Genomic DNA, 10,310 nt, shown 5'->3' with positions numbered 1-10,310 from the left:
TCACAGAAAATCACATATAGTCTCCTAAATGTTTTACATTTCCTTTCGAATGCACACAAGCAAGATGCTGAAACTGGGCTCTTCATCAGAAACTTGTAATTCAAGCTGCTTCAAAATGTCACTTTAGTTCTGATGCAGTAGAATATTTCTATATTAGGACAAAAGGTTTCTCCAGGACATGGCTGAGACAACGTCAGCTGTGTGTGTGTGTAGGTGTGTGATGCTCTGATATTAAGAGGAGGTCATACATCACATGGTTTACTCTCCTTGTCTTTTCTCCACCTCCTCTCCTCCGTCCTTCAACATTTCTCCCTGCACCTCTGCAGCACTTTGCACAACTTGTGTGTGTATTGTGGCAGGTGTTGCTGGGATACACATCATACAGTTGGAGAGCAGACATAAACAGTGAAGAGGCTCCATGTTGAGCAGGTCATCGTGGGGCTCAGTGGGATCCTCGTTGCTCCGTGTGGCTACAGGCTGCTCACTGACTCATCCTGAACACACAGCTCGTCTAAACGTGACACATGGACTGAATGCATGATCACGGCATCACATGTCCACACACTCCGACTCTCACATGTGCTTTCCATGTGTTGAGGCCGCTTCTTTGTGTAGCCATAAAAGCTCACAATCACGCCATCTTCCTTTCAGCACCAGCGACAATCTGTGGTCCATCTCCCACTGTCAGAGAGATGAGTCAGAGCATCTCACGGTGCCGAGGCCTCGAGTGCTTGGTGACAGACGAGCAAGACGAAAGAAAGGGGAAAGAAAAGTACCGACTGTAAAAGCAGGATAAAGTTTGACCAAGAGAAAAGAAGCAGCAGCCCTTATGAGAAACACACACACAAGCATCAAGTGAAATATTCCCAGGTTCTTTGTTTATTGGGAAACTGGAGCTCTTTACAAAAACATGAAAATTGTTGTTCATTAGCAGGAGATATTAACGCAACAGGCTCCGAGATGCAAAAAAACAACAACATTGTCAGAGGAAATGATGGAACTGCTAACGAAGCAGTCTGAGAATATAATTTTAATCCATTGACAAGCTGTGTGAACATGGACTGGCATGGACTCACGCACCAAGTTAATTTTATGTGCACAGCAGCTATTAATTATGCTCCACTCTGAAAATATATATAAAATAGGTTGAAATAAAAGTGCAAGTATATACTTGTGAGGACTAACTACAATTTAGGATCTGAAACGTGACGAGAGGGATTTTTCAACAGGCTTATTTATGTATAATTTGTTTAAAATAAGCTTGAGTTTGCTGTAAGAGGCATCATAAGAATGCTCAGGTGATGAAGACTTGGGGAAAGTCTTGGAGTGAATGCACTGTGTGGATAAATGAAATATAATGTCACGTTTAAGGTCCTTTGTGTGTCGTACAAGTTGTCAAACTCCTAAAGGGTAATTTGTGATATTTTCAATATATAAATAAAACTCAACAAGTGTCTCTACATCATGGCGTTCCTCTCCTCTTCATTAGCCAGGTCTTTCTTCTTGTTCTTTTTACTTGAGCGTTTGATCACTACGATAAAGATAATAACTAGAACAAGAAAACAAACACATACATAAAAGGTCATTTACAGGTCAAATGTAATGAGTCAACCAGATAAAAGTTACTGGTTTGACCAGGTAATAGACAGTGTTTGTCAGACTTACTGCAGAATCCCAGAATTCCAGCCAGGATCCCGACCGTGGTGCCGATTTCAGGTTTGAATCCCTGTCCGTGTGGTGGGATGTAGCAGTAGCCCAGCGTCGTGCAGTTACACACTCTCACTGGTGTGCAGAGAGGAAACAAGCAGGATAGTTGAGTTTGATGAAACAGACTTTAAAGTGGGGTTCTGTGGCAACAGCATGAACAAATAATATCCTACCTGTTGTAGATAACTCTTTGAATGATCTTAGTTTGCAGAAATAAGAATTTAATTTCTGGATCGATGCAGCAACATAACCAAAAATGAATTTACAGATCGAAAGTGAGGTGGATTAAAAAATGTATCAAGTAAAGTAATGTTGTCTATAGAGAAACACCTTGGAAGCCCTTATTACCAATAAATCTATTGTTTTAATTGCTTAGACAACAATATATATTCTGCATAAAAGCAAATCCCATCGGGCCATCTGAAGTGGCTTTAGTAAGAGCTGCAAAAAGTATCAAAATCAAACCTTATATGTTGAAGCTGTATATGTACACAAACATTACACAAGCGCACAGTTAAGACTAGAATCTCAAAGCAGTTCATGTGAGAACACTTTCACATTAAACTCTTATTCTGACAGAAATATCCTGACATTTTTTTCTGAAAGTGAACCTGGCAGCAACAGAAGTGCTAAAGCTAGCTGACTGTATATTTTCTTGTGCTTCGAAATGATCATAAGATTTTAATTGCTGGTTATGTACAGGTTTATAAAATACTGTTTGTGTGAACAGATGTAAAACAAATTGAGACTGAAGATGTTTTAAGACAGCAGCAAACAACTTTTCTTCAAACTGAGCTCATTCAAAGGGATACCTACAACAGGTAAGATAATAACTGTTCATAACCATCTTTTTTTAGAGAGAACCTTGACACAAACTTTAAAAACACATCAAGTGGGCAAGAGTTTTTTAGAGTTGTTTCTATAAAGTTGGACTCAACTTGAATTGCAAACAGACTACAGGGTTAAAATTTAATCACGTGTCAATTTATTTATTATTCTTGAACTCCTCCGTCCATCTTCTACCACTTATCCATGATTGTGTCGCAGAGGCAGCATGTCCAGGAGAAAAACCCAAGCATCCTGCTCCTCTGCGATACTCACTAGCTCCTCCTGGGGGTTCTCAAGTTATTCCTGGGTCAGAGAGGGTACATAATCCCTCCAGAAAGTTCTGGGTCTACCCTGGGGATCTCCTCCAAGTGGAAAACCTCTAAACCTCATCCTTATCAGATGCTCGTACCACCTCAACTGACTCTTTTAGATGTGAAGAAGTAGCGGCTCTTCTCTGAGCTCTACTCTGATAATGGAGCTCCTCACCTTTTCTGTAAGGCTGGGCCATCCAACAAAGGAAGCTAATGGCGGCCATTTCAGGATGTCATTTGTTCAGTTATGATCCCCAGATGGAAAACGTCAAGTATCTAATAACTCCTAAGGGACTTATTTGCTTATTTAGCTGAACTACTAAAGCACTTGTTCCCAAAGTTGGGGTCAGAACCCAGCTTTAGGTCACAAAACACTAGTTGAAAGGTTATGAGATTATCAATACAAAAGGAAGACTTGTGGGTTACAAGTCTCTGATATAGTTTTTTGGGATCAGAAGCTAAAGAGTTTAGAAACCACTGTCAGAGTGTTTATGGCAGTAAGTCTGTATGTGACTCTGACACGAAGATAAATGTATTGTTTGTTATAACCTGATTTGTTGTATTAATCCTTCAGCTTTGTAATTGTAGGAGTTGTGGTCTTGTCCTTGGTGTCGTGTTTATATCTGTGTTCCCTCGATTCTCTGTTTCATTTGTGCTTCTCTAGTATCTAGCCCCATCTTGTGTCGTGTTCTTGTCTTGCATCCTCTGTCTCCTTCTCTGGCATCTGTGATTACTCATAGGTGTCATCACTTAGTCTAATTGGTGTTTCCTGTATATAGGTCTGTGTCTCTGTGTTAGTCCTTGTCCTGGTATTGTCTTATGTCCACAGGTCTGTCTGTTATGTAAGCACCTCCTGTTTATTCATGTTTATTTTGCTGCCCTGTCAACTCTTTTGTTTTGTTAATAAATTCTTTATTTTATATTATCCTGAGTCCTTGCCTGCCTGCACCATTGGGTTCAACAGCGCCAGCCCTTTGTGACAATAATAGGCAGTCGACTCACCCTCAAACGCCTGTGTAACTCCCACACCAGCGTTGTCTTTTATGTTGATGTTAAGAGAGAAGTTTGCTTCTTTGATTGGTTGTTTCTTCAGACGCACTTCAGCCGATGTGGCTACATGAGGCAAAGAAGGAAACACAAATATGAATATGCAAATGTGCTTTGTCCTTGAGTGTGAGACTTTTTTTAACAAGCGTACCGTCGATTGTGTGCAGCTCCCAGTTGGGGGATTTCTTGGCGAGGGCGAAAGTAAACGGCTGAGAGAATGGAGCGCTGTCCTTATCTTCTGCTTTGATGACGACAGGTTTGATGTCCTGCATGCAGATGAAAGCCTGCGTCTCTGTTAGTTTGGGGATGTTGTCGTTGACGTCCAGCAGCCGCACATGGATGACTTGCTCTGAAGATTTCTCTGGGTTCTCTTTAGAATGAAATAGGATATAAACAAATAATGTTCACCCTGTTAGGTGCCAAATCCACGTGCATTTAAATATAGGCTTCTCTTACCCTTCTCGAAGACGGTGACCGTGATTTCAAATGTCTCCAGTTTCTCTCTGTCCAGCTTCTCCTTGGTCCTGATCTCTCCTGTGGCAGCGTTGATCTCCAGCCAGCCCTGAGAGTCACCATCCAGCTTAAATCTGCAGATAAACACACAATCATCAAGCTGGACTTAAAATTAGAGGAGCAATGGTGGACAAAAAGAATCAACCATTAGTTTTAGTACATGTGAAATTTGCAACAAATAGATCTGATCAGACGGGCTGACAAATTCATCAAGGATTTATGGTGCGTTTGCAACAGAAGCACTTTATACCAACAAGGGAGGAGTTCTTGTGATTTTTATTTTTATGAAACTATTATGGAATAAAAAATGAGGAACTACTATAAAATTGTCTGACCCCAACAGGTTCTCTTTATCCTACAGCTGATTGACTTGTGACACGTGGAACGCCTGAGGCCTTTTCATTAACCCTGACCTTAAACAAACCCCTCTCTGCTTTCCTCTATAAATATTCTCTAATGTTAGTTGGTTTAATGAAGTATCTTCATACTTCAAAGGTTTCAGAAATAGGCGTGTGTGTGCACACACGCGCATGTGTGTGTGCATTGGCTCCCTGTCAAATGCAGAATAGAATCCAAAATCTTGCTTCTATCCTACAAAGCTCTCAACAACCTAGTTCCATCTTATATTACAGATCTTATTGTTCCATAGTTTCCTAACACAGCACTTAGCTCTCAGACTGCAGGCTTACTTGCAGTTCCTATAGAGTTTCCAAAAGCAGAATGGGAGGAAGATCTTTCAGTTATCAGTCTCCTCTCTTATGGATCCAACTTCCAGTTTCTGTCCGTAAGGTTGACACATGGTCCAGTTTTAAGATTGGGCTTAAAACTTTCCTTTTTGATAAATCCTATAGTTAGGGTTGACTTGTTATGCTGCCATAGACTTAGACTACTGGAGGACAAATTTACCTAATTTCCTTAAATTAGTTTTTAAAATTGAATAGTTTTCATTTGATACTATTTCTATCTTAACGTGATTCTCGACCTGCCATTGTGTATCTGTTCCTTTTTTGTCAACTTTCATGTAGGACGTGTCTCTTTGTATGACCTGTAAAAACATGATTTTTAAAATCTTTCATTGTGTTTGTAAGAACTTAATGCTGTGTAGTTATGGCAGTGAATATTTAAATCAAAGTTTTAGTCCATGTAACACAAAACAACTATCTCTTTAGCTTCTGTATGAAAATCCTGACCTAGTAGTTCGATTTGGATCAGAGCAGTTCTGAATAATGCATCAGTAAAACCTGTGTGATGAGTCTTCCTCTGATGAAGAAGGGTCGCTGGAATGACAATAGTGGTTTGGATTCTGATTCTACTGTAATTTAACCATAGTTAGACTTTGCAGAGACTTTTCAAGTTTATTTGATGTTCAAATTAAAATTTTTCTAAGAAATCCTTTTCAGAGAATTGAAGTTGAAAAGACATTTGAAAGAATCTGTCCTCAAACACGTTACCTCATTACTTAAGCGGTAATCATATCCAGCATTTCTGTGAGACTTATCCTCACTCAGAATATTCTTGTACAAAGTTAATGCTGAAAAAGATTGAGCATTGAGCATGCATCAGGATAGCTGAAAAATATTGTTTTCTGTCTCTTTATTTTAAATTGTCTGACATTTCCAGTAAGGTTGTATGTTCAGGAGTTTTTTTTATTTTTTAGTCTAGATATTATTTAACTAAATCTGTGCATTTACCTAAAAAGATACAATGAAAAAAATATGTATGAAGACATATCTACGCTTGCCAGTGAGATAAATTGGGTTTGCTTATTGTTTTTTATAGAATACCCCCAGATTATGGTAAGTAAATGAAACCACCATCACCCTGTTGTTCTTTCCTTTCTTTTGTTTCTTGTACTACAGATCAAAAATGTTCCTGCAGCTCAATCGGACCTAAATCTGACCAGAACATCCCAGCAGCTGACTGTGTTTTTACCCAATCTCTTTTCCTTCTGGATCTTTGGCCTCCACTGTGAGCAGCACTGCTCCTTTTGTGAAGTTCTCAGCTACAGCCACATCTTGGCGGTCCAGGCTGAACTCTGGGGCCTCGTCCACATCCGTGACAGACACGAGCAAGACGGCAGTGGACTCGCTGCCGTACTCCAGGTCTTTCATCAGAGGCTCGGGGTTGCGAGCGTCGATCTGGAGTTTGTAGGTTGGAGAAGACTCGAAGTCCAGAGGCTGTTCCAGGAGAGATAAGCATTTTAGAAGGAGTGACATGATCAGAAAGATACAGTAGAAGATGTGGCTTTCATCTAAACAGTCAAAATAACTCAGTATACACTGTTTTTTATATATTAAATATGCTAGCATGAACAATTTTAATATACTGTAGATTTAGTACAGATATGCAAAAATCTTGTCAGATTAGGACATTCAGCAAAAAATAAACTCACAATCAAAGAAAAATTATTGCATTCAACATCTCAAAAATAGAGACGTACAGCATTCTTCTACTCTGTGGTTTCTATAGGTTTTATTCTAATTTTATGTTAATTTAAACTTCTTTTAAGCTCAAATTACTGATTTATGTAGAAAATTTGCCAAGAAAAAGCCCAGATGTTGTGAGTGAAACCCAGAACAGAGCATTTCAAACACTGAAAGCACACAAGCCGTCCATCATCAGAGGTTAAACCTTCAAAACGTTGGACAAGGACTGAGAGGGTGTTCAGCACCTTGGCTATGACCAGGTGACCAACTCCACTGCCGTCACTTTCCACAGTAAAGACTTTGTTTTCGTCGCCTGCAGAGATGTGGAACTGGACCAGCGAGCTGCCGCTGCCGGGTTCATCAGCATCTGTTGCTCTTAAGGTCAGCACTGTGTGTCCCACAGGAGTGTCCTCTGCCAGAGTGTGGTTACCGTACTACACACCAAATGACACACACCGTCAGGTTATCATTCAAAGAGCAAGATAAAATTTGAACAGTGGTTTATTTGCTTACGTCGGTCTTCTCAAACAGAGGCAACTCGTTGTTGACGTCGATCACCTTGACGATCACCTTACAGTCTGTGCTGAAAACTATGAATCATAATACCAGATGAGAACTTGATTCTGAAGAACAGTCCGACAGTACAGATGGGTTTCCATATGAGTGTCACCTGAATCGCTGACTCTGACGTTGAGGTTGTAGACCTGGTGCTCCTTTCGACGAAGGGCGCGAAGCGCTTTGATGCTTCCAGAAGATTCATCAATGGAAAACGTGTTGGATTCAGTGGATGGTGTTTGAGACACAATGGTGTAGGCCAGCTGAGCGTTCAGAGTCCCTTCTTTATCACCGTCATGAGCCAAAAGCTGTCCCACCAAGCTGCCTGGAAGGACGAGAAGCCTCCATGTTTAATTCTGAAGTCAGTTTATCACAAATCCTATAATTTCAAATGTTTTTGAACTACAGGCTATTCATTCATTTACAGGTTCATGTTTTATTATTGTAAACTTTTAAAACAGATTTAAAAGGCTTCTATGTGTTTCTCCTCCCTCATACATTATAAGGAAGTAACTGGTGGTGTCACTTTTTGTCTGAAAATGTTTTGTCTTCTTCTTCTTTTGGTTTTTCTCTCTTCAGGGTTCTCCACAGCAAGTCATCCTCCTCCATCTCACTCTGTCCTCTGCATTCTCTGTCCTCACTCCAACTACCGCCATGTCTCCTCATCCACATATCTCCTCTTTGTCTTTCTCCTGGCCGCTGCATTTCTAACATCCTTCTACCAGTATACCCACTGTCCCTCCTCTGAACATGTCCAAACCGTCTCAGTCTGGCCTCTCTAACTTTATCTCCCAGTCCTTCAACCTGTGCTGTACCTCTGATGATCTCATTCCTAATCTTATCCATCCTTGTCACTCCTAAGGAGAACCTCAACATCTTCATTTCTGCCACTTCCAGTTCTTTCTCCTGTCTTTTTGTCCATGTCTCTGTCTCCAGAATATACATCATAGCTGGTCTCACCACTGTCTTGTAAACTTTTCCTTTGACGACACCCTTTTGTCACAAATCACTCCTGAAACTTTTCTCCATCCACTCCATCCTGCCTGGACTCTCTTTTTCACTTCTTCACCACACTCCCCATTTTCCTGGACAGTGGACCCCAAGTAATTGAAGTCCTGCACCTTTGTGACCTCTGCTCCTTGTAGCCTCCCTGTTCCACCTGTTTCCTTCTCATTGACGCACATGTACTGTCTTACTATGACTGACTTACATTCTTCGTCTTTCAAGTGTATACCTTCACCTCTCTAAGTTCCCTTCCACCTGTTCCTTGCTCTCACCACAAATCACAATGTCTGCAAATACCATAGTCCACAGCAGTTCCTGCCTGACCTCGACTGTTTGTCGAGCAAACAAGAAGGGGCTCAGAGCCGATCCTTGATGCAATCCCACCTCCACCTTGAAGCTATCTATCACCCCTACAGCACATCTCACCACTGTCCTGCTGTCCTCATACATGTCCTGTACCAGTTTAACATACTGAACTTTGTACTGTAACTCCAGATTTACTTAAGCCTCCTCCCTCGGCACCGTCAGTTGATTTTTCTAATTCCACAAAGATGCAATGGAGTTCTTTCTGACCCTCTGTACTTTATCAGTATCCTCAAAGCGAAGATGGAATGTGTGGTGTTCTTTCTTGGCATGAAACCCTACTGCTGCTCACAGATAGTCACCTCTCATCTAAGTCTAGCTTTCATATTTCTCTCCCAGATCTTCATCGTGTGGCTCATCAACTTCATTCCCCTGTGGTTGCTACAACTCTGTACAACACCTTTGTTCTTAAAAGTGGGCACCAGCACACTTCTTCTCCATTCCTCAGGCATTTTCTCACCCTCAAATATGCCATTGAATATTTGAGTCAAAAACCTCACTGCCATCTCCCCAAGACATTTCCAGACCTCCACTGGTATGCAATCAGGCCCTACTGCCTTCCCCTTTTTCATTCTTTTCAGAGCTTCCCAGATTTAACCCTCACTAATCTTTCCCGCTCCCTGGTCCACAGTTTCTATGACTTCTACTCTTCTTTCTCTTTCATTCTCTTCATTCATTGGCTCCTCAAAATACTCCTTCCATCTTCCCATCACATTTTCCTCACTTGTTAGAACATTACCATTCCTATCTTTAATAAGCCTAACCTGCTGCACATCCTTTCCAGCCTGATCCCACTATCACACCAATTGGTACAAGTTCTTGTCACACTCTTTTTAGTTTCCAGCCTCCCACACAACTCATCATACACCTTCTGCTTTGCTTTTGCTACCTCCCTCTTTGCACTATGTTGTATCTCCTTATATTCCTGTCTTCTCTCTTCAGACCTTCAGTCATATTTTTATGACTAACCTAGTTCTCTGAATAGCTCCTGAACTTCACTATTCCACCACCAGGTTTCCTTATCATCCATTCTCTGTCCAGATGACACACCAAATACTTTCCTACCTGGCTCTCTAATTACTGTTGCTGTAGTAGTCCAGTCATTTGGAAGCTCTTTCTTACCACCCAGAGCCTTTAACTGCCCCTTTCTGAATTTCTCACAACATTATTTCTTCCTCAGCTTCCACCATTTGATCTTCTTCTCTGATTTTACTCACAGCCATCCTACACACAACCATCCATTGCTCCCTGGCCATGCTCTAACCTGCCACAACATTACAGTCTCCAATCTCCCTCAGCTTTCCTCTTCTACACGGATTGTAGTCTATCTGCGTACTCCTGCCTCCACTCTTATAGGTATATAGCTATGTTCCTCCCTCTTTTGGAAATAATTGACTACAGCCATTTCCATTCTCTTGGCAAAATCCACCACATCTGTCCTTCCTGGTTTCTTTCCGTGACACATTGACTTTAAAGTGGCTACTTAAAATATTCATTGAACTTTTTTATAACTAACTAACTAACTAACTAACTAACTAACTAACTAACTAACTAA

The 10,310-nt window shown here is 40.9% G+C and overlaps 1 protein-coding gene across 1 annotated transcript in view; it reads right to left on the bottom strand.

The window, feature by feature from the left end:
- Positions 1–1,087: 1,087 nt before the first annotated feature.
- The window catches only part of cdh17 (cadherin 17, LI cadherin (liver-intestine)), a 21,575-nt gene continuing 12,352 nt past the window's right edge, over positions 1,088–10,310 (bottom strand). Inside the window, exons 11-19 of the mRNA XM_037676303.1 lie at positions 7,503–7,712; positions 7,346–7,422; positions 7,078–7,266; positions 6,339–6,583; positions 4,350–4,480; positions 4,045–4,263; positions 3,849–3,959; positions 1,666–1,782; positions 1,088–1,549 (exon numbers count right to left, since the gene is read on the bottom strand). Coding sequence (XP_037532231.1) covers positions 1,458–1,549; positions 1,666–1,782; positions 3,849–3,959; positions 4,045–4,263; positions 4,350–4,480; positions 6,339–6,583; positions 7,078–7,266; positions 7,346–7,422; positions 7,503–7,712 — 1,391 coding nt within the window. The 3' untranslated portion in view covers positions 1,088–1,457. The remainder of the gene's footprint in view (positions 1,550–1,665; positions 1,783–3,848; positions 3,960–4,044; positions 4,264–4,349; positions 4,481–6,338; positions 6,584–7,077; positions 7,267–7,345; positions 7,423–7,502; positions 7,713–10,310) is intronic.

This window comes from Nematolebias whitei, chromosome 5 (assembly GCF_014905685.2).
Source record: "Nematolebias whitei isolate Nwh7 chromosome 5, NemWhi1, whole genome shotgun sequence".
In the NCBI taxonomy this organism is placed as follows: Eukaryota; Metazoa; Chordata; class Actinopteri; order Cyprinodontiformes; family Rivulidae; genus Nematolebias; species Nematolebias whitei.
Note: the sequence above shows the minus strand (reverse complement) of the source record. Positions and strands in the feature narration are given on the sequence as shown.